Source organism: Chrysemys picta, chromosome 18 (assembly GCF_011386835.1).
Source record: "Chrysemys picta bellii isolate R12L10 chromosome 18, ASM1138683v2, whole genome shotgun sequence".
Taxonomy (NCBI): Eukaryota; Metazoa; Chordata; order Testudines; family Emydidae; genus Chrysemys; species Chrysemys picta.
The window spans coordinates 17311134-17337683 of record NC_088808.1 but is presented as its reverse complement, the minus strand read 5'-3'; the positions used below and the strand labels follow the sequence as shown (position 1 = coordinate 17337683).

General features: G+C 47.3%; 2 protein-coding genes and 1 long non-coding RNA gene across 5 annotated transcripts; 2 read left to right on the top strand and 1 right to left on the bottom strand.

The window, feature by feature from the left end:
* Window positions 1-379: 379 nt before the first annotated feature.
* SURF4 (surfeit 4) lies at window positions 380-20755 on the top strand. 2 transcript variants are annotated; one of them, XM_008169100.4, is made up of 6 exons: window positions 380-663; window positions 12874-13060; window positions 14638-14714; window positions 15634-15677; window positions 16482-16668; window positions 17598-20755. In XM_008169100.4, the coding sequence occupies exons 1-6, from the start codon at window positions 616-618 to the stop codon at window positions 17862-17864; spliced, it is 810 nt and encodes a 269-aa protein (XP_008167322.1). In that variant the 5' UTR covers window positions 380-615; the 3' UTR covers window positions 17865-20755. The 2 variants fall into 2 exon arrangements, with proteins under 2 accessions (XP_008167322.1, XP_042710247.1); XM_042854313.2 differs by lacking the exons at window positions 12874-13060; window positions 14638-14714 and having other exon boundaries at window positions 404-663.
* Window positions 4689-11958, top strand: LOC135976490 (uncharacterized). The gene is made up of 2 exons (XR_010593634.1): window positions 4689-5136; window positions 5277-11958. It is a non-coding gene; the product is annotated as an uncharacterized LOC135976490 (long non-coding RNA).
* Window positions 17598-26541, bottom strand: SURF2 (surfeit 2). 2 transcript variants are annotated; one of them, XM_005293259.5, is made up of 6 exons: window positions 26409-26541; window positions 25122-25276; window positions 24792-24895; window positions 23376-23561; window positions 22271-22446; window positions 17598-21259 (listed from the first exon to the last, which is right to left on the bottom strand). In XM_005293259.5, exons 1-6 carry the CDS (start codon window positions 26484-26486, stop codon window positions 21176-21178), a joined length of 783 nt encoding a protein of 260 aa, XP_005293316.2. In that variant the 5' UTR covers window positions 26487-26541; the 3' UTR covers window positions 17598-21175. The 2 variants fall into 2 exon arrangements, with proteins under 2 accessions (XP_005293316.2, XP_042710248.2); XM_042854314.2 differs by having other exon boundaries at window positions 21156-21771.
* Between the last annotated feature and the right edge of the window lie 9 nt (window positions 26542-26550).

Sequence of the window (26550 nt, the reverse complement as noted above, 5' to 3'; positions counted from 1 at the left end):
TAGAATAGAATAGATATAAACCATAAAACAAAATGCAGACAGACTGGACAGAGGAGGATTTTGGACATTGAAAATCCCCACCAGTTTTGCAGATCCACCCCCTCGGGCTTTGAACTTTGGGTGTTTCCTGGGTTCCCATAAAATGGGTCCTGGGCCCAAACCGCCCCAAGCTTTGGTTTGGCAAACAAGATTTCGCAAAACTGAACCCCAAATCCACCTAAGCGTTGCCCATCTCTGATTTCAGGGCAGTGATGGGCATGAAGGATCCTGCTCCAGCCTCCTCCTCCCTTCCATGGGCTGCTGTCACAGGGCTGCTGAGGTCCCTTTAAGAGTCAGACACAGGCTAGAGATAGGGCAAACTTGTATCTCATGTCAGTTACATGCAATCGACTCCCTCCCTCCTTCCCTTGTCGGGGATCCTCCTGCTGCTAGCGCTGTTCCTTTAAGAGTTGGCCTACGTGGCAGACGCAGGAGACAGCAGCGGCTTCAGCAGCAGTGGAGAGGCACTTCCTGTGCAGGAGCTAGCAGCAGCAGAAGAGGAGGAGGTAGGGGTGTGAGAGCCCAGGCAGCAGGCAGACACCCAGCCTGGAGGAATTCCCCCCTGCAGCTGAGACCATGGGCCAGAATGACCTAATGAGCACGGCTGAGGACTTTGCAGACCAGGTGGGTGTGTATCCCTCCCTCTTATCCCTTCCCTAGGATGGAGGCCTCCTCCACATGGAGAGGAGCATTAGGCTGTATCCCTCCCAGGGGCTGTGGGGGGTCTCCCACTGAAATAAAGGGGGAATCGGTCTGCGGTATGTACCTCTTGGGGGCTCTGGGGTCTGTCCCCACTTTCCCCAACCCAGAATACATGGGAATCGGCTAATCTTGTGTGTCCCTGAATGAGCCTGCCATGGGGTCCTGCCCCTCCCAGGATAATAAGGGGTGGGGGGGGATCAGTCAGTGGTGTGTGCCTCCAACAGGCCCCCATATTGGGGGTTGGGGAAACAGTCTGTGGTTTGTGCACTGGGGACACTATGGTGTTCGTCCCTGCCCCCTGGATAAAGAAGGGGATCACTCAGTGATATGTACCCCTGAGGTGCTCTGGGGTCTGTCTCTCTCTGATTTGAGGACTTCATTAACTCAGCCAGAGTTTATGGGCCTATTGGGTGGCTGAGGGTCTGTGGCCTGCAACATGCAGGTGGTTGGACTAGATGATCATGATGGTCCCTTCTGGCCTTACAGTCTATGAGCCTTACCCCCCACCTCAAGAATAATGGGGGATCAGTCAGTGATGTACAGTATACCCTGGAAGGGACATGAGGCATTAGCCTCCTTTATTCTCAGGGCGTGACGGTTGGTGGTAATCCTGCTCCCCACCAACTAAAGAGGTTTTGTCATTTTTATTACCCATGAAGGAATGGATCTTGCCCCCACCCTGGAGCCCGCATCTTGTGCCTTCTTTGAATGAAACTGTCAGATCAGTGCTATAACCCTCCTCTCCTGGGAGCCTGGCTCCTTCCTATCTGTTAATAAGTGTAAAGAGTCCTGTAAAGGGGTGAGGAAGGCCAAGCCATTCTTCCCATCTCTCTCCAAGAAGTGTCCAGGTGGCATGTAGCAACAGCAAATAGGGGATATGCGAAAACAAACGTGCAGTGAAATGATAATGGAAAATCCTAATCCCAGACTGCTCTTAGACCATGTCCAGAATCATTAAGTGGAACAGATGAAAAGGAACCATAGGTCTCTGTCTATGCTTTAGGTTCAGAACAAAAGTCAACCTGGATTGTTAAACATTCCTGTATAAATGGTCCTTGTAGATATTGATGCCAACCTAGACAGGCCATGTTGTGCTGTTGTGTAATGCAGATGTCTATGATAAATCAAAGCTTAGAATCTCTCATCTTGCTGTGAGTGAGCTGAATAATATGAATGAAGTATTCAGTCATTCTCTTTGTGACAGTGTCGTAAAGCAAGATCTCTGTTGGCTTGGTGACCAGTATATTTTAAAATTAGGTAGTAACATCTGGCTGCCTAGAGCTAAGATCTGAAAAATCTGACTTGATCTGGCTCTAGACTTGTAAAGCAGGATGAAGGTTGGATGATGCATATTACAGGATCTAAAACGGATATGCCACCCTTGAATCCCTGTAACTGACCAGCACTGGAAAAACCTGCCATTTGCTGTCTTTTCTAGACAGATGGTTTATTTAGGGCCTGATTCTGCTGTCTTTATGTTGATTTCAGTGGGACTCAATGTGTGTGGTAGTACTCAGCCTGAATAAGGGTGTCAGAATCAGGCCCAGTTTGTCTTGTGGGAGGACAAGATGAACAGTTGCTGTATTGTGTTCATATTCTTTGCTAAATTTTATGACTCTTGAGTCCTAGTTGGGTGGTGGTTTGTTTGTTTTTTAAATACCTGTGTGTTTGTTCCCATGTGACTATTTTTGGGATCTTAAATATTTTGTAAGACCCCCTGACTGCCTTTTTGTCCAGCATGAAGCCCTGTCTGCCCCTTCCTGGAATAACGTTCATTGAAACAACCTTATTTCTCTTTGGCCCCATTTTATTTAAAAGTGACTATTCTTAGCTACTGCCTATTCCTGATGTTTGTGGACACTCATCCATCAGATTGCAAAACCACGCTTAGGTTTTGCAAGTAATTCATTTGCTAACTCTAGGTCCACATAATTGCCCCCGGCTTATTCTAACCACTACCTATGCTGCTAAAACACAAACCCATACGCGTGTGGGAGTGAGTTTACAAAACAATGGGTATATTTTTGCATATTGGGCATTTTGTGTGAGGGAAGTTCTTAGCTCATTTGAAACAGAACATTTGAACTGGGATTAGATTAAAGATTTTTCGGATGGCTGGACGGGTACATCAGATTAATACCCTAGAATTTGGACGCCTCCTCATTGACAGCCTTATTCCTCCCCATTCCTTGTTATAATAGTTGTGATGAGCTAAAATGCTATTGCTTTCTCCCCATGGGAGCAGGTATAATGAGCAGTTCTATTGGTTATTAGGGAACCTCAAACCTGTGACCTTTAGCACCCAAAGCACAGGTTTCTGCCCCTTGACCTAAAGGAGTAAGTCTGCTAACTAGCAGCAGTAATATGCTTTTAAGCCATATGTGGACCAGCCACTAGAGGAGAATATGGCACACTTAAGTGTGTTACAGAGCTGGCAAGGTGTTCTGAAGGGGAGATAGATTGGGGTTGGGATTGACCTTGGCTCTGGAAATGGTCTTTCTCTTACGACAATGTTTGCCCACTTCATGGGTGTGCAATACAAGACACTGTTTTGTTTGGCATTTTCTTAACTGTGGGCTTTAAGTTGGGTGGGCTTTGCTGGTTGGCAGGCATGGATGGCTTAGGGGAGAATCAGCTTCCCTGATTTGATGGGATGGGGAATAATTATTTATAGTGCCTAGTACAAACAGAAGGTGCAGTCCAAGGCTTAATTTGTCCCCAGACTTGCTGGGGCTGAGTAAGTCTGCTGTGAAAAGTGATACTTGTATGTTTGTTAATATCGCTTTTCACAACAGACTTACTAGCCAGCAATAAATACATTGCAATGACTTGGCTGTGTATATGTGCATATGTATTTGTTTTTCAGAAAACTATATTTTAGGGAAAAAGTGCGAGAGCAGCCACCAGCAAGACTTGGTGGCTGCACTCTGAGGCCACCAAATAATTTATCCTGAGAACCCCTGGCCTATAGTCCCCCCTATCTAAATACTGACTCCTCCTGGGAGGAGGGGAGGTGTCATTATCCCCACTTCACAGATGGGGGTTGAAACAGCGAGAGAAGAAGTGATTCACCCCAGGCCAGAGTGTAGAGCAGGGGTCTCAAACTCAAATGACCATGAGGACTAGTACATGGCCCGAGGGCCGCATTACTGACACCTTCCCCCGCCGCCCTCGACCCTGCCCCTACTCCACCCCTTCCAGGAGGCCCCGCTTCTTCCAACCCCTTCCCCGAAATCCCCACCCCAACTCTGCCCCCTCCCTGCCCCCAGGGGTTGCAGGAGGGGCTCAGGACAGGGAGTTGGGGTGTGGGGTGCAGGAGGAGTGAGGGGTACAGCAAGGGGTAAGGGTGTGGCAGGCGATTGGGGTGCAAGAGGGGTGCAGGGTGTGGCAGGAGGATCAGGGCAGTGGGCTGGGGTGCAAGAGGAGGGCGGGGTGCAGCAGGGGCCCAGGGCAGTGGGTTGGGATGCAGGAGGGGTGCAGGGTACGGCAGGGAGTTGGGGTGCGGCATGGGGCTCAGGGCAGTGGGTTGGGATGCAGGAGGGGTGTGGGGTGAGGCAGGGGGTTCAGGGAAGGGGGTCGGGGTACAGGGTGCGGCAGGGGGCTCAGGGCAGGGGGTTCGGCTGCAGGAGGGGTTCGGGGGGCAGGATCTGGCCTGGCGCATACCGGGGGCAGGGCAGGCTCCCTGCCTGCCCTGCCCTGCTCCGCTCCGGGAAGAGGCTGGAACGTGGGGAAGGGGGGGTGGAGGGGCTGTGTATTGCTGTTGCTTCAGGCACCGGCCCCAGCAGCTCCCATTGGCCGCGATTCCCCGTTCCCGGCCAATGGGTGCTGCTGGGGGCACTGCCTGAAGCAACAGCAACACACAGTCCCTTCGCCCCCCCCCCCCCCCCCCCATGTTCTAGCCTCTTCCCAGAGCGGCGTGGGGCAGGGCAAGCAGGCAGGCAGGGAGCCTTCCCTGCCCCGGTGCACGTCCAGCCAGAGCCGCTCTAGGCAAACACTGGGGGAGGGTGGGGGGTCTGCGAGGGGATCGCGGGCCGCAGAAAATAACCCCGCGGGCCGCGTGTTTGAGACCCCTGGTGTAGAGTTTGGTGCCAGGCCTGAAATAAGATCATCGCATTCCTTGCTCCCAGTCTTGTACTTGGGCCACTGGCTCATGCTTCTCTCCATAGAGAAACAGAGCGGCTCCACATCAGGGTTGCAGGGATGGGTCCTGTATCTTTATCAGAAACAAGACTGTAAACAGCATGTCTGTGCTGTTTACTTGGCAGCTCCCTTTACCACTTTGATCCTACAGTCACTAATTCGGGAATAAACAGAGGAGCCTCTTTCCTGGTGAACTTTGGAGCATTCTTATTGTTCCTAGTGTCCCCTCTGGCGTTCTGGAGATGAGAGCCCCAGGTGAAGCTTAAGTATCAGGGGGGTAGCCGTGTTAGTCTGTATCTACAAAAACAACAAGGAGTCTGGTGGCACCTTAAAGACTAACAGATTTATTTGGGCATAAGCTTTCGTGAGTAAAAACCTCACTTCTTCGGATGCAGGTGAAGCTTGGTGAAATGAGAGCTGCTTATGTAAAAAGAGCTACTGCTCGCAATGTGCCGTGGTCTTGATCAAAAAATATAATGGGAGGTGGGGAGGTCACTTAAGGTGAAATACAAAGCTAGGTTTGCCCAAGGTAACATGAGGAGTCTATGTATGTATGTCCCAACCGACAATCATAAGAGATCTCACCCGTGTCTCTATAAGAAGTCTATGTCAGAACCAGGAATAGAATCCAGATCTTCTGGCTCCCAGTTCTGTGCCTTAGTCTTAAAACCATAGTATATCTACAGTCTCCCTAGCTGCTGCTTTCATTATTGCTTCATAAGTGCCATAAATGGGCATTGTGCTTTAGAGGTGTGTATGTATAGAGACAGTCTCTTTCTCAAGATCTTACAACTTAGACCAAAGATGACAGGAGGAGATAACAAGGGATGTGGTTGGGAAGGATGATGATTTGATCACTTAAGGAGACAAGGTGGGTGAGATAGTATCTTTTAGCTGGCCAACTTCTGTTGCTGAAAGAGACAAGCTTTCAACAACAACACTGCAAATCACTTAAGGGAGTAAAGCAGGTGAGTCAAAGATTAGAGTTGGATTACAGAGCCTCCTTGAGAAAAGAGATTTGGAGAAGGGACTTGATCTAGGGAATGCTGGATCCGTGTGTGTGTTTATTCCGAAGTGAAGAAGAGTATTTAAATCTGTGTCCTCCACAGGACTTGGTTTACTGCCCTCATAACCTCATTAGAGGAGAAAATGGGAACACAAAGCCCTTCTGCAGTATGTGTTAATGACTTGGCTGGGAGTGAAGAACCAGTTGTCCTCTCAGTAATGTTTAGATTTTCCAGCTTTGTCTGTGCTTGTGTGAGATGCAGTCTTCAGTATGGTCCATGCAAGGCCCACAGAATAATAGGTCATTTGAATATTCAGTGTATAGAAAACCCTAAACTGCATATGTGCCATGAGTTTAACATCATCTCCTTCCCTCACTTGAATAGTTTAGTCTTAGTTTAAGTGTATTGTGTCTGTGAAGCTCAGGTAATTACATTCTGTGTACCTCTAATTCCCGTGTAGTTTCAGTTAGATAAGATACTAACTTTGATCTTAATCTGTTACTATGAACTGTTAAACAGCTGCACCCCAGAGGTGGCTGCATTGCAACAGTGGTTGAAGTGATTCTAATTATAGCTATAGTTTGCATGGTGCTGTAGGGCGTTGAAATGAGGTATATAAATCATGACTACTAGAGATGGGCCCAAGCTGTAACATGTAGATCAGAACTTCCACAAAGTTTGATGTCTGGATCTGGCATTCTGGTTTGGTCCTATTGATTCAGTCCCATCACTAGAAATTGCCCGTTCTAGATAAATTCCACTGTACCTAGTTAAATCACGGAGAGTTCAGTACATAAGTACTCTGAATCCTAAAATCACTAGCCACTTCTGATACATGTCCCGCACTATCATAGTTAACTAATGGTATAATCTCCTCCTAGACCTCCTCAATTAGTCTTACCCCTTTCTGTTGTGCGTTCTATTTCTGAATTTGACTCATTTTCTCTACGTTTGCTGTGAGCAGTGGCTTCAATGCTTACATGTGAGTTGCATAAACACAGCTGTATGCATGATGGATATCAGAAGATGGTTTGCATTAAGATAAGGTTGCCTAGCATTGCTCCCGCCTTCAATCTATCTTACTTGTTTTCCGCTGATTGGATTGCAAGCACTCTTGTTTACCAGGCAACATACAATTCTCTTTCCTGTGTGTGCTGAGAGGGGAGGGAGCAATTTAAACTTTTTATCATGTTTGGTTTTCAGGGAAGGTGACAATGAGACAAGTCCATGTGACTAATTACAACAAAAGATGGTAGGTTCCAAAGCTGATGCTGGGAAGTAGAGCTGCCCCTTTGCACTTGTACTTATTTTGCAACCTTTCCACAGTCTTGTTCCTGCTGATCTTCAAGATGCAACCTCCCACTACATTCCCTCTCCTACTTCGCATTCTCTGCAGAAGTTGCCAGGGCTGGCTTTTCTCCGCCTTTCCATTTTCCTGCTCCTGCTTTATCGAATCATTTTACCTCTGCTCTTCCCCTCAGTTTACGCCTGAATTTAAAAACTCCCTCTTGTAGAATGTACAACTTCCTCCTTCATTGGCTTATTAGCTTGATTGATTTGTGGTTTAACAGTTGAAACTTCTCTATTGATCCCTACAATTGTATCTGTTCATCTAGATACTTTCCAGGCAGCCCCCACCAAGAAAAGGAAAGATTTAGGAAGCCTTTTTTTTTTTTTTTTTTTTTTTTTAAACTGCCTGTCATTGCTCCTAACTCTACTCATACAACCACACCCTGAACCACCTTAAATAATTCATCCCCTTGCCCGTCACTTTCAGATATGCATGGACACTTTTTCCTGGGCCTGGTCTACACCTAAAAATTAGCGACATTGCTCAGGACTGTGAAAAATTTCACGCCCTGTGTGATTTTAGTTAGGTTGACCTAGCCCCCACTATAGATGCAGCTAGGTTGGTGGAAGGATTCTTCCATTGACCTAGCTACTGCTCCTCGGAGAGGAGGATTAACTGCATTGGGAGAAACCCCCTTTTGTCGATGCAGGAAGAGTCTATACTAGAGTGCTATGGTGGCACAGTAATGTAGACATACCCTTAGTTAAACATCTCTAAAGCTCTTCACACAACACACAGTCAACTTGTGGAACTCTTTGCCAGAGGATGTTGTGAAGGCCAAGACTATAACAGGGTTCAAAAAATAACTAGATAAAATCATGGAGGATAGGTCCATCAATGGCTATTGGCAAGGATGGTGTCCCTAGCCTCTGTTTGCCAGAAGCTGGGAATGGGGGATGGATCACTTTATTACCTGTTCTGTTCATTCCCTCTGAAGCACCTGGCATTGTCGATTGTTGGAAGACAGGATACTGGGCCAGATGGACCTTTGGTTTGACCCATTATGGCCGTTCTTATGTTCTCTCCAGCTTCTGATATAGCTGAAGAACAGGGAAAAGCTGCTGTCAAGGTGGAGAATCCTTTCTCCCTTGTAAAGGCTGAAGTGTACAGAATGCCCAGGGAGAGGCATCCCTGCTCTGACGGAGGCCAGGTCGGTAATCCAGAATCACATGCTTCCACATGGGGGAGCTGGATTGAGGTCTTTAAGTCAGCGTGCACACCCCCTCCCTTCCTCTGAACCCTAGGAAGAGCCAGCTGACTTGGCTTTCTCTGGCAGGTTGGGTTTGCACACGCCTTGGGTGGCGAGGAAAGAGACGGCTGTTTGAGAGTCTGTTTCCGACCCCCTCTAGGAATTCACTTGGCATTGGCACAATCTGTTCAGACACTTGGGATGGAGAGTCTTGGTTTCTGTCTGGAACCTAGTTGGTCTGTCGCCTGGAGGGCTTGTCTGAACATCTCAGTGTGGTATATTCTAACAGGACTCAGAACTGGAAGCAGGACAGGTGCCATTGGGTTTCTAGTGAGCAAATCTTTTTAGCAAGCTGTGGCAGTATAAACCCAGAACTACACTCGTTCTAGGCCAAGGGGGGATATGGCACTTTGAATGCAAACATTTTTCACACCCCTGAGCGACACAGTTGTGCCGATATAAGTCTGTAGTGTAGACCAGACCTCAGTTAAGGATCTCTAATCAAAACTTGAACTTCGGAAGGTGGATCACAGCCTGCCTCTCTTGTCTCATGCATTGGGCTTTCCCTTCCAAATCAGCTACCACTTTTAGCAGGTCTCTTACACATGCTGCATCCTCTGTACGCTCTCTACCTGTTTGATGGTACAAGCCAAATGTAGATCCCATTCCTTCTCTTCCAGGAAGAACACAAGGTTGCACCCTATTTCTGACTTGCTGGTTGTGTATTCTTTTTTGCTTGGGGATTTCCAGTGCAGTGCACGGATGCTAAAACAGGTGCTTTCAACCCTCCTGATGCCCAGGTGTTGAGCTATTACGCTTTCCTGTCCAACATGGCTGATTAGGGTGTTGCTGGGCACTTTGAAAGTTTCTCGGTCATTAGATTGATGTTGGAAAGTGCTGCTTCCTCCTGATTAAAATTCATCAAATGTCTAGCATGTTGTACGAGCAACACCTCAGATTATTTCCAAGCTGAGGAGTAAGACTTGCTGTAGAAACCCGCTAGTTCTTTTCTGCAGGCGTTTTATACTTTCTATCCAGTACTCTTGGAGCATTTAGTTCTTTTTTTCCTGTCTCTCTCACTCCTGCATTGTACAATGGCACAGAATTACAGCAGAATTTGCACAGAATTAATGTTCCCAGCATTTTAGTTTTTCCTGAATAACCTGTGATCTCCCGCTGTCAGACCTGCACATGGCAGCCAGAGTGTGGCCATGCGCAGGGCTGACCACGGGAGCCCCAGCTGGATGCAGAATTTTAAACTTTTTGGTGCAGAATTCCCCCAGGAGTGTCTGTTGTTTGTAATAGTTTCTGTCTGTGCTACAGAAAAGGACTCTTCTAAATCAATCTCTGTATTATCACAAGTGCCTTAGAAGCTTGATCTGTAATTCTTCTTTCCCTGTAATCTTATCCTCTTCCATGAAAGTCACATGGTTGGTTTGTTTGTTAGCAAAGTCCACATGATTGCCTAATTGTGGGAATAGGGTTTATTAACTTGCAGAGGCTGAGTCTGGGGCAACAGAACAGACATGTGGGCTCGGGCCCATTTTAAAAAATGGGAACAAAATTACAGCAGTTATAATTTAAAAAAAATATAAACAATACACTTACCGGCAGAGGATAACATCTAAAGTGTGGCAAATTTTAGGCTTGAACTTTTGGATGAAAGGTATAACTTTGTTATGTACAATAACAATCAGTTTAAGAGGGTTTGTTTGTTTCATTTTCTGCACTTGGGGTATGTGTAGGAGTTCCTTAGGTAACTCAAATACAGTTTGAAGCTCTCTTGATCTGCTATTTTGGACCATGCAAATGAGCTCTTTTTCTTTATTATTATTATTTTTTTAACTTCACATTGGTTAATTTTAGGTCACATCGCCCTTGTATGAATGTGTATTCAATTGTTCTGTTTGTATCTCACTAAATGACAAAGATCATGAGAAAAGTATCTGTCCAGATTCACTCATCTAGCTGTTTGAAAAAATTGTATATTCAAAAATCCCAAAGTATAACATTCAATCTGTACTTGGTTGAGGTTTGTGTTCAAAGTATGTTTAACTGACTTGAATCTTGACCCTTTAGACTCTAGATGCAGGTGACGCAGGGCTAGTGTAGTTTGCTCTTCTGATATTAACTATTTGGGATGTCTGTTGTGTTAACGTTTCTGCTCTGTTTTTATTCATGCTGACCTTGAATTAGGCAGCAAGGAAGGTTTCTAATTTGCACAGAACTTGAAACATCCTTTATTAATTGGTTAATTATGGTGGTGGGAATAAGCTTTTAGAAGTGCCTTTAATCTCCTGCCACCCTGAAGCCAAACAACATTGTGAGAGCTGCAAAATTATACTAACTAAAAACAGAAAGTGAAACTGATTAGTCTAGTTTCATTGTCCAAACTGAGTACTGTAAAATGCAAGCAGTGAACGTCATAAACAATGAGAAGCTAACTTAATTTTTTTGTCAACATATATTTTTACCGGTTAGTTTGCTGACTCGATTAGCTAAATTCTCTACTAGTATAAACTGGTGCACCTCCACTGAAGTTAACTGAGTTGCACCAACAGAACATGGTCAGTGCTGGGTGTGACTTCTTAATTTTTTTTTTTTTAAGTTCGGGTTCCCTAATGGTGCAAGAAACACTGGTGCAAGGGGACCAACACAAGACATACACAATGAAAACAGTGTATATTTCCTTTTTGTGACATTCCTGATACCTTTTTGAAGAATACCTCTATACAGGTGGGTTGGTTGGTTTGGTATTGTGGGATGTCTTTCCCCCCCCCCCCCCCCAGTGAACATAGTTTAGATTCTAACACTGAGTAAAATTACTTGAATCAAATAGTCCCATAAATCATTTTTAATAATACTGTGTGTGGGTTGGGGGGGTTATAACACATAGTCCCCCTACTGCTAAACCAGGAGTCTCTGCAAAACCTGGCATTTCTACATCAGGAGTCAGGCATGTGCATGCATCTGGTTGTGACATTGCTCAGCGCTAACTGCCCATAAAATCTGGAGACAGGCACCTTCTGCTTCTCTTCTGCTGTTTAAGTTAGAATTGACCATCTCTATCTCACATACAACACCTGACAGATATCACTTGAATTACTTGGCTGTTCTGCACCTGGTGTTGATGCCCTAAATATGTTTCTTAAATAAACAGTCACCTCACTTTCAGCCAATAGGCATTTTCTATTACTAAACATCTCCTGGTGCTATTACATTGCCTATAAACATCACTACTTTCTATACAAGTGGAACGTGCTATTTGCAGGTTTCTAGGGCTGTTTGTTAGGAAATAACTTTTATTAACACCTTTCTGTACCAAAGGGATGGTGGGGTCAGTGGAGGAATAACACCAGATGCTTTTTAATATTAACCTGGGATCAATGCAATGGTTCTAAATATTCAGTAATGGAGTGCAAGAATCCAACACCCACGTGGATGCCAGCTTGCTCAAGGGGTACATATAATCATGGCAACTGCCTGCACAAACAGAGCTGCTGATTAGTCATGTGTTCTAGGTGTCTGCACATGGCTCCCTTTGCACACCAAAATTGTGGCCCTTTGGGCTGAGATTTGTGTCGGAGCATTAAATCTCCAACCAGTTATTAATCCCCATCAGGATATGCCTTGGTGCTCTATTACAGTTACTTAAATACTAATGAAGACTTAAATGATACACCAGCTGAGAACTGGAGAGTGAAGAGGCAATTAGATTTCTTTTAAAAAATATGCAAATATCTTGCACATGTATAATTTGTACAAGAAGCTAGACTCCCTGGGGTGTATGTTTTGGTTCTACTCAGCAGTAGTTGCTCCTATATAATCTATAATTCTCACAATGGCAGAGTGACCTAAGGGTAAATTTTCAGTATTCTCTTCCCATGATTAGACACAACTTTCCTTCCCAAGAAGAGAAGCGGTGTGCTCAGTTCCTCGTGCCTCTTGGTGATATTATTTTTTTTAAATACTAGGTTGCATTGAACAGTAGCTATATATAACTGCCTAATTCATCTTCCTGAGTAGTGTGTGGTTTTTTTTTTTTAATGTGGGATGTGATTCTTAATGGGACTAGGGCCTGAACTCTGTCTCTGTATGTGTTTATCCTTGAAATCAACTAATATCCTGGTCAGTTTTTCATCTACAGTCAAACCCTTTTACTATTGTATAGGAGTGTCTTAGGCCTGATGGCACAATGTGTTGATACTTGCGGAGGAAGAAGTCAATGGAACTTTTGCCAATGAGAACAGGGGAAATGTAAACACACAGGTGTGTTAAACCAGAGTTTGGCTTTATCTAATTCCCCAGCATATCTGCGTTCAGCAGGATCTTGTGGTGGAGGTGGGTGTGTGCGCATGCACGTGCCGATGCTATGCCTGCAGTCTGCAGAGGGGCATGGCTCTTGGTTTCCTTGGACATTACTCCTGCACTGTCTGCCCATGTAGTTCCTGAGAGTGACGAAGCAGTACCTTCCCCACGTGGCTCGTCTGTGCCTGATCAGCACCTTCCTGGAGGACGGGATCCGCATGTGGTTCCAGTGGAGCGAACAGAGGGATTACATTGATGCCACGTGGAACTGTGGCTATTTCCTGGCCTCCATCTTTGTGTTCCTAAATCTCTCTGGACAGCTGAGTAAGTGGCTCTTAATCGTCTATTAGGGCAGATGCCAAATCACGCTAGTGTTTCTGGCTCATGGGAAGCCTAGTTTATTTATTTATTCTTTACCCATCAAGCGCTTTATATTTTGATGATGCTTCATAGGTTGAATAAAAACCTCCCCACGTTTTGCTCCTTGACTTTGAGTCCACGTGGTACCTCTTGGTCAATGAAAACTCTGACGAGTCCCTTAGTTGATAGTATTATTAGCTATTTAATTCTGTATGTGTACCCAGATCTTAATAGGTGCATTCTGTAAGTAAAATACTTCCTGTTGTTTGTTTTTTAAAGAGGAGGAATTGCTCCAATATATCAAGATGATTACAGTGCCATGGGTTTCTTGCCTCAGCCCAATATTGGATCTTACGGAGGTTAATGTCAACTGGAAAAATATTTTGTCTTGTTTTATGCAGGAAGCATTTCAATCCTGTCCTCTTTACAAAAGCAATGGCACTATGTTAGTGCATGAGGACTAGGAAGTGAAACAGACTAGACACTTTAAGTCTAGCTCCTACGTCCATGCTGAGTGAACAGTATCATTGGTGGAAAAGGAACTAAATTCTCCCTGTTTATATTGCGTGTCCCCCTTTTTAAAATTGTCTCGCGCACACACACTCCAATTGCCTAGTCGTTCAAAGTCCTGTGTCCAGGTTTTGCTTTTGTATTTTGTCCAGGTAAAAATTTAATGTTGCTAAATCTTTTCCCCTGGAGATAGCTTGCTTAATAGACTTCTTTTAGTCAACAGTTCAGTGTGGAAATCCGCCTGCAGGGAAATGTGATCAGTTTTCTTTTGAATGCAAGATTTAAAGGAAAGCTTCGGTTTGTTTAATATTCTGTATTCTCGAAAGAACTACGGTATCATTCTCCCACCGCCACTTCACGAAAGGCAACATCCAAACCATACTTGGCTATTTTTTTGTTTAACTTCTTGTGACATTAAGCGTACGTCTACACTGCAGTCAAGCCCAGGTCAATTGACTTGGGTTCAGGCTGCAGGGCTAAAAATAGTAGTGTAGACATTCAGGCATGGACTGGAGCCCAGGGTCTGAGACACACCCAGCCACCTTGCAGGGTTTGAAAGGGTGGGCACCAGCCTGAGCCCAAATGGCCACACTGCAATTTTATAACCCCGCAGTCTGAGCTCCACGAGCTGGAGTTAGCTGACCTGGGCCATGCTGCGGCCGTGCTGCAGGTCTTTTATTGCACAGCAGATGTACCCTTGCATGGCAGCTGCCAACTAGTACGATGTGCCAGGGACTAAATCAAGCATATGTTTGATCCTTTGTTCCATCACCTGGTGGAATAATGGAGAGATGTTCTTCAGGAGCCATAAGACAATGTCGGCTATAGAGAAGCTCCTTGGAGAATGCAGATTTTAAAGCTGACTTTCCCCCACAAAGCAAGTGTTCTGACACCGATGTCTCCTAGCAGAGGCTCTCTGTGTCTTGGCTACATGAAATCCTTAACCTTCTAAAATTCAAAACAAAACCAAAGCCAGCTGTTTCCGGTGTGCGCTGGAGATGTGGTAACGTTGTGTAATTTCCCTTCCTCAGGCGGCTGTATCCTGGTGCTGAGTAGGAACTTTGTGCAGTATGCCTGCTTCGGCTTGTTCGGAATTATAGCATTACAGGTAGGAAGCCTCAAGTCTTCCAAAGGACCGTCCCTATCTTTCCGGCCCTCCCCACCAACCCCAATGGGGCTGATCGGGCTAAGTTAAAAGCAGCAGGAAGGACTGCCCCTGCGCGTTGAGCCCACTGCCCTCCTTCAGTTGGCCAGGATCTCTTGTGGCAACGTGGTTACAGCTGTTCTTCCTCTGACATGCACAGCGGCGAGGTATTCTCCTTGGATGCTGATAGGATCGGCCGGCTGTAAGTGCTTGGAAAAACAAGTATCAAACCAATCCTGTCCCATATAGTAGGAGGAGGACCTCTTTGCAACTCACATGAGCTTCAGCAGCCTACTGCATAAGAGACCTATAACTGCTTTGGTATTGACTCCCCCCCCTCCCCCCCCCCGTACTTGCTACAAGAATATCCCAACGTGGAAGGATCCCCATTTTATGTTTCTAAAAACAAGGAAAAAAAATTTTGGACAGGAAGGGTTTTTGTTAACATTTTGTCTAAAGTGAGTTATAACTTCTGGGTTCTATTCCCAAATTTGCCACTGACTAGTTGTGTGATCTTGGGCATTTAATTGAACCTTCCTGCCTTTCTGTTTTTCTGCATCTATATAATGGGATGAATACTTGACTGCCACAGGGGATTGCTGAGGGTTAATTAACTATCTGCAAAAAGTCACAGATCTGCCCTGCTATAAAAAGCACCCAGGCTAATGAGTGATCCTGACCGTCCGCATCGAAAATGGATTCTAATAAAAGCTTCTTATTGTCATCATGCCGAACTACTTGCTAAACTAAGTAACTTTTTAAGATGTTATTGATTCTTACGTCCTGCATTTAATGACTGACTTTGAACCCTTTAAAAGCTCTCCCTTCTCAAGGAGCTGGAAATAGCTTAAATATTTCCGTATTTCTTTTTTTCCCCTCCCAGACCATTGCTTACAGCATTCTGTGGGATCTGAAGTTCTTGATGAGGTAGGTCCTAGTTTATTTTACCTCTATCCTGTCCTCACAAATTTGCTTCTGTGAATGTCACCCAGGGATGGGAATGAAGAGATCTTTATAAAGGTCACATTTTAAGGTCATGTCTACACGACAAACATTGATCAACGCAAATTACGTCGGCCCAAAGCTGCTGCAATCAACGTATCGCCTGTGCAGATGCATACTTGGCTCCTTGCGTCAATACTGCGCATACTGGCCGGGAGTGCTTGTGTTGCTGTGCAGTGCACCATGGGTAGATAGCCCAGCGTGCAACGTGCCACCATCCAGCGCACTGTCTTTTGGGGAAGTTTTTGGCAATGCATGATGGGGCAGAAATGAGTTGTGCAGGGGTGATTGGGAGCAAGGAGTCAACTTCCTAGAGTGCAACCGGCTCCATCCCATAATGTCCTCTCTGTCCCATGTTATTTGCACCTTTTTAAAAAAAAAACCCACAAACGTATGCAGTCTTCCTTGCTGTCTGCCATCCTTGATAGAAGCTTGGAGCCTGCACAGCTCTGCACTATGGTCGTAAGTGTTGTTGCAAGCACTGGATGCATGATCCTCTTGTATCTGCAGAGTCATAAGAACTACTGAATCAGTGGGGAACATGATGATTTCTTGGAGGGCAGAGTGCGGTGGGACATAGTGAGAACCAATTCAAGGTTGTTGGTGGCATTCTCACTCATTCAGGTAGAATGATCTTCGTGACACATCCAAGACGCTCTATGATGTGGCTTTTATTTTTCTTGCACTGACCTGTAGATGTTTCTTCTCCATCTCTTCTCTCTTCCCCAGGAACCTTGCCCTTGGGGGAGGCTTGCTGCTGCTTTTGGCTGAGTCACGGTCAGAGGGGAAAAGCATGTTTGCCGGTGTCCCCACCATGCGGGAAAGCTCCCCCAAACAGTACATGCAGCTGGGTGGACGTGTGCTACTGGTCCTCATGTTCATGACGCTGCTACATTTTGATGTTAGCTTCTTTTCTGTAAGTATCTGGCACAGAACTGGGAGTCACGGCATTGGGCTTCACTGCTCTGCTACAGCCTGGGTGGGGTCCCAATCCAGCAATTATTCTCATGCGAGTCCTCATCGATTTCACTGGGTCTCCTTATATAAGACTGCCGGATTTGGGCCCTGTCAACTAGAGATACTGTGTTCTGACCTCCTGGACATGTTATGAGTTAAAAGTAACAGGAAAAGGCCCTTTAGTTACTGAAGAAACTGAGATGTCAAATAATCTAGTGATGACCTGCATCACAGCCAGGATGGGCAGGGGTGGTGTCCCTACCCTCTGTTTGCCAGAAGCTGGGAATGGATCTCTTGATGGTTACCTGTTGTGTTCATTCCCTCTGGGGCACCTGACACTGGCCACTGTCGGAAGACAGGTCACTGGGCTAGATGGACCTTTGGTCTGACCCAGTATGGCCGTTCTTATATTCTTACAGCAGCCTGTTGCATTGCCTTTACTGAACAACGCTGCAGCGATTACACCTCCTACATGCATATTTCTCTAAGGCCACGTCTACACTTACGGCAGCATGCACAGTACAGGCACTACATGTGTAGCTACACACCACAGTGAAAGGCTCTGGCGGTGGGGAAAGACTCCTACAGCTCCCCACTGCCAGATGCTTTCACTGTGGCGAGGAAAGGCTCTGGCAGGGGGAGGCAGCAGGACATGACACTGCTAAAATTAGCAGTGCAGACGTGGGTGGCCTGGCTTGGGTGTGCAGAGGGCTATGCAGGGTCTATATCCTGGGGTATACTCTACCCACCCTAAGCCATGGCTTTCTGTCTACACTGCTATTTATACCTGTGCTAGCTGGGTAGGCAGTGTCTGTGCTCTCTATGCTACCATAACAGAGCTGTGTAGAACCCTGACTCTACTCTTTCCTCTCCCCTCTGCTACTGCAGATTCTCCAGAACATCGTGGGCACAGCCCTGATTATCTTAGTGGCGATTGGCTTTAAGACCAAGCTGGCTGCCTTGACTCTGGTCATCTGGCTGTTTGCCATCAACATCTACTTTAACGCCTTCTGGACCATCCCAGCCTACAAGCCCATGCATGACTTCCTCAAGTACGACTTCTTCCAGACCATGTCTGTCATTGGAGGGCTTCTCCTGGTGGTGGCGCTGGGTCCTGGTGGCGTCTCCATGGACGAGAAGAAAAAAGAGTGGTAACGGGAGCAGTGTAGCTTCTCGGGACACAACAGCTTAGGTCCAGGACTGATTCTCTATGGAGTCAACAAAAACTGCCGCCATTTTACGTATACCTGCCCCTCCCGTACCTTCCCTGTTAAAGGCACAGATGTCTTGAGAATTTAATTTACAGTGGCACCAGTAATCTGATAATAGATGATAAATCCTACTTCTTCGAGGAACATTGCCTAGGTTTAATTTTTTGTCTTGTTTTTAACTTCCTAGAATTGGAACTAATCCAAGGAATCCACATTTCAGTGAGTACTTCAGTAATGGTCTTTAAATTTAAAGTACTGTGAGCAGATACACAGCAGTATCATTCAGTGTGCTGTTAGAGTTAAAAAGGAAACAGAAAAAATAACCAAACAAGTGAATTCCCCACTCCCCGCAGAGAACTAAAAATCCTCTGTGTATATAAAACCCAGCTGCTGGTTAGAGCATTGTTTGTACAATTGGAGAGTTACGCTAAGCGAAGACATTGGTTTTAAAAAATTACAGTATTATGTACCCAGGTCTGAGCAAGGGGAAGATCCTTTCCACACCCAAAGAGACAGAGGGAGGGAGAAAGAATGTCAGAAGCAGCTGCATCCTTCTCTAGATGAGGAAAAAGAGGGTTTTATTTTCTGTAATGAAAATGGAATGTCTCATTTCTGTTCCTGAGCGGAACCGGGGGTGGTATATTGCTGGAAAGATTTCCGTACGATGTTGGGGGTGGGTTAGTGGGAAGGGTCTCAAGACAGACTTCATTTTAAAATGTACTGTACCAAAAACCAACCCTCCTTTTCAGCATTTTCCATCCACCAACAAAGGGGAGCAAGCCAGACAGTGATTCCCAGAGACAGCTCCTTTCAGCAACCAACCAGTATTTATCTAAATGTGGATCCAGGTTCTTTCAATTTGAGCAGTAACTGGTGGAACCAATATTTGTGGAGCTGTGAAAGACCCTGTTCCTGGTACTGAAAGGCAGAAACTCAAATGCTGAGCATTTCATAATGCATGCAGGGTTCACATCATCTCACCAGTGGGTTCAGAGCAGTGTCTAATCTTCCAGCCTAGAGCGCCCTTTGCTTTCTTGATCCATTTCTGCCAGTCTCTCTTGTAGATGCAAAAATTCTTTCCCCCCCCCCCCCACAAGCAACAGCAGGTACAGAACTCTCAAGGGAAAGCACCTGCTCTGGCATCCCTACTCTATCCCTGGGGTAGAGAATGCTTTCCTGAACAGGCGCCATTGTTCCTGTATTAGACAGCATGCAAAAATCAGCTGTGTGATGCCTTACTGCCCTGATTCTCAGTCCTGTGTTTCAAATGGCATCTGCCTCATTTTTGACAGTCGTAGCTAAGACTTCTAGGGAGTGGAATATACTTGGCAGTGTCTTAACAGCTGGGGGAGGTAACTTATGCATTCTAACCCTCTGCTGAGCGAGGAAATGATTCTTTAGTTTAAGTGGGTTGAAGGGAAACAGGTCCTGACTTTGCCCCATCAGTGTAACCTCGTCTTTCACCTCACATCCATCCCTGCCGGGAAGGGGCATTTCACCCTCTGCTAGTGGACTAAATTGATGTTTTGTTTTGTGTTTTTGTTGGTCTTACTGACTTGGATTCTGTGACACACTCGCCTTGTGACCTTAACTAGCAGCTCGGCAGGCCAACGGCCCTGGTTTCCTGCATCAGTGGCTCCTTTCAGCTGCTTACATCTCCACTTCGAAGAGCAGCCCAGCTCAGCATCTCCAGCGGCCAGCCAGCTCCTGGGCTTTCTTCCCCAAGGAATGCTGCTAAGCCCATTGACCTGGACAGTGCAATGTAACAGTCTTGCCTTTACCTTGGAAAACAGGATTCTCAGCAGCTGGTGATAAATAGAAATGCCTCCACGAATGTTCAGCCATTTACATCAATGTAAGGGAGAATGGCCTCTGCAGTGACAGAGAGCACTAGGACTGGAGAGATTTCTTAAATTCATTTAATAGTTACCCTGTGGCTTTTTTTATTTTTCCCCAGAGCAGGTTTTGTAGTCCCGTCCCCCCCCCCCCCCCGTCCCCCCCCAACTGCTCTTGTAGTGCCAGTGTCTTCATTGTGCAGGAAACTAAACTTTCAGCTTCCTCCTGACGTTCAATACATAAAGGATATGACTGACTTTCACACTGCAGTTGCTACAGGCAACTGTTTAGAATACACGCACGCCCCTTACCCACAGCAATATTCTCTTCCAAACATTCTAGCTCCTGTGGACAATTCAAGTATTTATAACTTAATAGGTAGAAACAGGTCTTGTAACTACCCCTTAATTAGCTTCCTTATGACTGATCCCCTCATTCTGCCCAGCTAAGGAGCTTGATCACTTTGGAAGAAGAATTGTTCAATATTTCAGAAACTAACTGATCCGTGAAATTCCTCTTTCCTGGAGAGGCTGCCTGCAGCCCCATAGGAAGTTCAGGCATCACAAAATCGATGTTCCCCTTTAGGAAAGGTAAATGTCACTAGCCTTTGGAGCAGGGATCTTGCAAGTACAGTACACCATCAGCATTAAGGAGAGGGCTTTTTTTAAATACACTGCTCTCTTCCCGCCAGCATGCTACTTTTTAGCCAATGTGTCCTTTGCAAGAGGGCTAGCTGCATCTCACGTGCACTGCTGTACTGCATAACTTCCAGAACTGATGCAGTGACGTCTAACGGTTGGAATGCTCTCTTGAAGGCAGGATGTAATCTACCAATTGGCTTGGCAAAGTGTTCTGAATTCACTTTTTTTTTTTTGCTTTATGTGGAAAGAGAAATAAGTATAAATTCTCATTTTATGCTGTATTTTGTATCTTAGTTGTGTTTGAAAATGTTTTGATTTTTGGAAATCATCAAAATAAAACTATGGCATCTTTGTTGTATCCAGCTTGAGTGCACAGTTGGTGACCCTTTGGGGATGGTGTTCCCTGGCTAAAGCTTGGTATTAATATTAATATCCTCTGTGTAGTAGATGCCTGCGTGGCAGGAAATGAAATAAAAATGCCAACCCTTTCAGCAAAAAATAAAGTGCCACAGAATAACTTTATATTAGTATAAGGCACCCAATCATTGGCAGCTCAGTCAGAACTAGGCCATGCCCCAAGAATCGACCCTAATGCCCACAACCCATTTGTGCTCCAGCTCACTAAAACCCCCCATCAGCAACAGATGGTTGAAACCTGACAATGGTGCAGGCAAGGCCAGGCTTTTCAATAGAACTTGTACCATCCTGCCCCCTTTAGACCACCACACTGCCACATAACTAGCTCCAGCCAACTACTGTTTCACACTTATAGAAAAGTTTATTTGCCATTGGCTGCTTTCTTGAAGCTTTTGGGTTTTCGATGGTGACTCTTAAATTTCTTCTTTAAGGAACTCAATTGTGGCTGTGGAGAGAGAGAGAAATTGCACTGTCTTTCGAAGAACCTCTTCATGTCTCTGGGCTAGCATAAGCCTGCATGGGGCCAGGGCTAGAATGCTCAGACAAGGCATCCCTCCAAGCTGCTGTTTTTACAGGCTGTCAGTACAATCCCAATCCTAGCTACTGAGGACATGGCCAGCGAGAGACAAGACTTGACCTCCAGCTCCCCTCAGCCCTAGTATAAGAGCTAAAAAATAACATCCCCTCCCTTTCTCCCAACAAACACAGTCTCTGTACCAAATGCTCCTGCTAGAACGGAGCCATAAAATACTGCAGATCCTGTTCTCCCCGAGGAAGGGAGACAAGGAGCAAATCCACCACCTCCCCTCTGGGCTGTCTTCTAGAATCATCCTCTTCATCAGCAATGATGTTCCTGAAATTACGTATGCCCACTTTACACATTCAGGGCCTGAACATGCATTCCTGCTGTTTCCCAAACACACAAGGACTGCAGGATCAGGACTAAAATGTCTGCTCCTGTGAAGAGATCCACAGGCAGAATCAGGAGCACTGAGAAAGAGAAAAGGGGCCAGACTAAACCCTATCAACCTTTACATTCTAAAGGGGATTGATTAAGAAGGGAGTAGTGGAAGTAATTTTAGGACCCAAAGGACATTTCTGTCTCCCTGGCCTAAGATTCCCACTCCTGAGGCGGCAAGCAGTAGAATTCAAACCAGGATTAGACATTTATATGGGTAATACTAGCCCGTTACCCTAGCCAGGATACAAGTTCACTAAAGGATAGAATCTCACTGCTTCAGGGTCTAACCAGTCACTGACTTCCAGGGTCAGAAGGAAACATCCCCTGAAAGGTTTTATACCAGCTGAGCCCATCTCGCATCAGCCCCTCTCACAGACATGAGAGCAGATGGCTCATTGGTCTAATCACGCAGTACATCCTCACCCACAGGGGCTCACCTCTGATTCTGCAAACACTCTCCCTTGATGTGGCTGTGCATGGCAGCCCAGCACTCACCTTTCCCCTTTTGTTGCCAGCTCGTCTGGTCTCGTCCATCTTTTCACTCTCCTCTCCATTCACGCCGCTGTTTTCCTTGGCGGGCTTGGCCACATCTTCCTCGCTCTCTGTCACGAAGTCATCATCACCTTCCCGTTCTCCTTGCACCACCGGCCTTTTTTCTGGGAAAAGCTCAGCTAAAACACAACGCAAGACCAAACTTGGGATCAGTTTCCTCTCGCTCCTGCTTTGACTTAGCCTCACTCCAGTGGCTTTACGGGCAACTTCCTTAAAGGGGACTTTGCAAAACTGAAGCACCAGATTCCAGTTCTTTTATCAGCAAGGACTGAATATCCCTGACCGCCGGGCAGCACATTACTACCAAGACCCTTGGAAGACAAATATAACCCCTGTATTTCAGTAATAAGTGCCCAGTACCCTGATTAGCCCAGCTACAGGGGATATTCAGCCAACATAGTCCTGTAGCCTTACAACTCCACCTCTCCTCCAGTCTTTTTTAGACAGGAACTCAATGGAATTCACTCTACCTGGTAGGAAATCCTCTGCAGGGTGGGTGGGATTGTAGACTCCAGGACTGTTCTGGGAAAGGCAGTGGAGTGCATGTTGCCTGTGAGCATGCAGGTTCCGGCAGGTCTTGTGCTGACAAGTACTTCTCCCCTTGTACGATCTCTGTCTTGGTAGCGATTCAATGATAACTGGCATTTAATGCTCAGGATCTGGAGAAAAGTAACCCCCACCCACTCTGGATTCTGTGTGTAGGAATCACCACCTTCCCACATACATGTTGTACGTGCCGCATGTTCCTCCCTGCTGGCAGTACGGCAGTAAAAGCACTGGGTGGGTCCAGTCCTGCTGCTGCCCTCTAATACTAGCAAAGGAAATGCCACATCTCTTTTTCCTAGGGTTTTGTTCTTTTCTGTTTGCAACCAACGATAAATTATCTCCAGGCATCCCTCCCCCATGCTGCTAACAAAGTTTAAATTGACGTTAAACTGAGCTGACTTTGTGGCTTCCCAGCGGGTAGCCAACCAGAAAGAGGAGCCAGCGAATAGAAACGGAGAGCGTCCCTTTAACACGGTCAGAAAACACCAAAGCTCCTGCTCACATGGGTATAGGTCGCTCATGCTATCATCTGTGTCAACTTCTTCCTCTTCACTGGACGTAGGCTCCCAGAATTCTCCTTTTCTGCGGGGCTGCCTGCTCCCCTCAGCCTGGTCATCTCGCCGCCGCTGTCTCTTCTGCAGGAGGCAGGCAGGGACGTACTCCACGCCCTCCTTCTGGCATTCCTCATCTAAAAATAAACCAGGCAGGGCTCATTCACAAATAATGCAAGTGGTTCAAGAATTTGGCGGTCTCGTTAAGAACAGAATGGACTAGAAGCAGAGCACAGTGCTAGGTAGCACGTCAGAAATGCAAACAGCATCTATGAGCAGACCTAGAGAGACATTAAGCAGACCTCAGAAGTCTAAGGTTTTGTCATGCTGCCCATATTTCTGTTTCTAGCAGCAGCAAAGGGGAGCGGGGGGGTGTTGACTGTTTGTGAAAGGTGTCAGGCTCAATAGTCTTGCAGACTGGAGTCCACTGAGGAAGTACAGCATGAGCAACACCAGTGCCAGCTTCCCACACACACTGCCCCAACTTTCACTGGGAGATACCTACAAGGGCTGCAGTGTAGTTCAGTCTCCCTGGTCCACTCAAAACTTGGCTTCTCTGAGGAGTATGCAGATATTGTAACTGCAGGGGAGATGGTTTTTATGAGGTAGCTGCTTGCTCACCAGAACCTGGACTGGGATATGCCAGCTCATTTCATACAGGCCATCAAGCAGCCATCAGAGGTTGACATTTAGTCACTGCTGACCTGGGCAGGATTTGAAGAAGTTACCTGAAGGTGAACATTGGCACCAGTAACCTGCAACCTCCAGTCCCTTTGCTGATGAAACACAACCATGTCAAGAGCCAGACACATTTAGTCTTGAGATGACTTGAAGTCTTAACACAATTCCCCACAGATACGAGCTGTTATGTAGGTTTGCATTAGTGAGGCCCAAGAAGTTCCCAAACTGGCATGCATAGAGGTTGCTGGTCACTTGGTACCAGTTCCTCCTGATTTCCAGCTGCTAAGTTGTATTTAAGGGCAGCTAAAAAAAATATTAAATAATTCCCTAATAATATTTTCAGTGCAAGTGATAGTTGCCTCAGAGATATTACGGGATCACAAATGGAAGGAAACATGTCTACAAGATAATCCCTGAATTAAAGTGTGACCCACACTATTGGAAAGTTTGAAAATCCCTACTCTAAAGTAGACACTCCAGTTTGTTCACTATAAGAAACCATTGCTCTCTACTTTTGAAGTCACCCTTCCTTCCTGGCTGGGAGAAGCCTTCAGGAGCACTGCTCTGTATTACTGCCACGTTGTAGAACGATTTCCAAACACTCTACACATGCACAGCAGGAGAGCACGTTAAAAGATCAGAAAGGGAAGAGAAAAAACACAGCAGAAGATGATAGAGCCACTTACATTTTTTCAGCGCTCTCTGATAGCGCCTTCCTTGGACATGACGCAGCACATGCTCTGGAAGCCTGTTGATGTGCCTGAGAGTAAGCTTGCAAAACAGCTGATGGCTAGAGAATAAAAAACAGACACACCGTTTAGTAAAGTTATTATATAAAAGAAATGAGTCTTTCACCTTTAAGTGGCTAGTTCAGAGTCAATAGCTGCTTTATAAATGCTTTCTCAGCCCACTGAATGGATACCCACTTAAATACTCAGGCATCACTCCCCTACTGGACATGCAATTAACATTAGCAAGAGCTCCGCGTGAACATTAAGGAAAAAACAGACACGCACGGATTCTTGGTACTGGGCACAATGTGTGGCTCGAATTCGCTGTAGTCAAATGCTCTTGCTGTTTTTATCAGTCTCAGATACTTCTTGCCACTCGTATAAGCTTGCAGCTCTGGCATCCGACATGGCAGCTCGTGACCTGTCAACCTGCATTTCACCTGAGCAGCCAAAAAGGAGAGAAGGAAACAGCCTATTGGAGCAGTGCAAGGGCCCCTGTGATACTCTGGCTCTTACCAGGCTAGGCATAAAGGTCTCTCCCTCCACCTCCCTGGCTCCAGACACCCCCAAGCAACCTTCCCTGAAGTCTACATCATTTTGGTCCCAAAACCACTTCTCTAATGGCGGGGCGGGGCGGGGCGGGGGGGGGGGGGGGGGGCAGCAGACCCTTCCTCTGCCCACTGGGCTGGTATCCAGAGGAGCTGAACTCGGGGCAGGGAGGGGGAATCTGTCCTCCTAACCTCCCCCGTGAGTTCTGCACCACCCTGCCCCAGGATAATAGTCCTCTGACTTGGAGATCCCCCCCGGACCGCTCGCCTCACCCCTCCCCAGCACTGGGGTCCCCCCCACGGGCCACTCGCCTCACCAGCACTGCCCCCCCCCGGACCGCTCGCCTCACCCCCCCCTCCCCAGCACTGGGCCCACCCCCGGACCGCTCGCCTCACCCCCCCCCTCCCCAGCACTGGGGTCCCCCCTGGCCACTTGCCTCCCCAGCACTGGGGTCCCCCCAGACCGCTCGCCTCACCCCGCCCGCCCCTGCCGGGACTGAGACCCCCCCCCGGCCGCTCGCCTCACCCCGCCCGCCCCTGCCGGGACTGAGACCCCCCACGGCCGCTCACCTCACCCCGCCCGCCCCTGCCGGGACTGAGACCCCCCCCCCGGCCGCTCGCCTCACCCCGCCCGCCCCTGCCGGGACTGAGACCCCCCCCGGTCGCTCGCCTCACCCCGCCCGCCCCTGCCGGGACTGAGACACCCCCCGGCCGCTCGCCTCACCCCGCCCGCCCCTGCCGGGACTGAGACCCCCCCCCCGGCCGCTCGCCTCACCCCGCCCGCCCCTGCCGGGACTGAGACCCCCCCCCCCGGCCGCTCGCCTCACCCCGCCCGCCCCTGCCGGGACTGAGACCCCCCCCTGGTCGCTCGCCTCACCCCGCCCGCCCCTGCCGGGACTGAGACACCCCCCGGACCGCTCGCCTCACCCCGCCCGCCCCTGCCGGGACTGAGACCCCCCCTCACCCGGCCGCTCGCCTCACCCCGCCCGCCCCTGCCGGGACTGAGACCCCCCCGGCCGCTTGCCTTATTGCCCGGCTCGACGAGGCGCAGCACCGGGTGCTGCTGTAGGAAGCGCTGAACCTCCGCGGGCACCTCGCACATGATGGCGCTGGAGGGCGGCGGAGCCCGGACTCCCCCTGCTCCGGCCCGGCCCTCACGTGGGGGC

Bases quoted from the DNA above. Each gene is read 5' to 3' on its own strand.
- SURF2 (XM_005293259.5), bottom strand. From the start codon at position 26,486: ATGTGCGAGGTGCCCGCGGAGGTTCAGCGCTTCCTACAGCAGCACCCG. The intron at 25,277-26,408 runs GCAAGCGGCCGG...TTGGCTGCTCAG, and splicing joins TCGTCGAGCCGGGCAATAAG to GTGAAATGCAGGTTGACAGG. The intron at 22,447-23,375 runs GTGAGCAGGAGC...GTTGTGTTTTAG, and splicing joins CATGAGCGACCTATACCCAT to CTGAGCTTTTCCCAGAAAAA.
- SURF4 (XM_008169100.4), top strand. From the start codon at position 616: ATGGGCCAGAATGACCTAATGAGCACGGCTGAGGACTTTGCAGACCAG. The intron at 14,715-15,633 runs GTAGGAAGCCTC...TTCCCCTCCCAG, and splicing joins TCGGAATTATAGCATTACAG to ACCATTGCTTACAGCATTCT. The intron at 15,678-16,481 runs GTAGGTCCTAGT...TCTCTTCCCCAG, and splicing joins GATCTGAAGTTCTTGATGAG to GAACCTTGCCCTTGGGGGAG.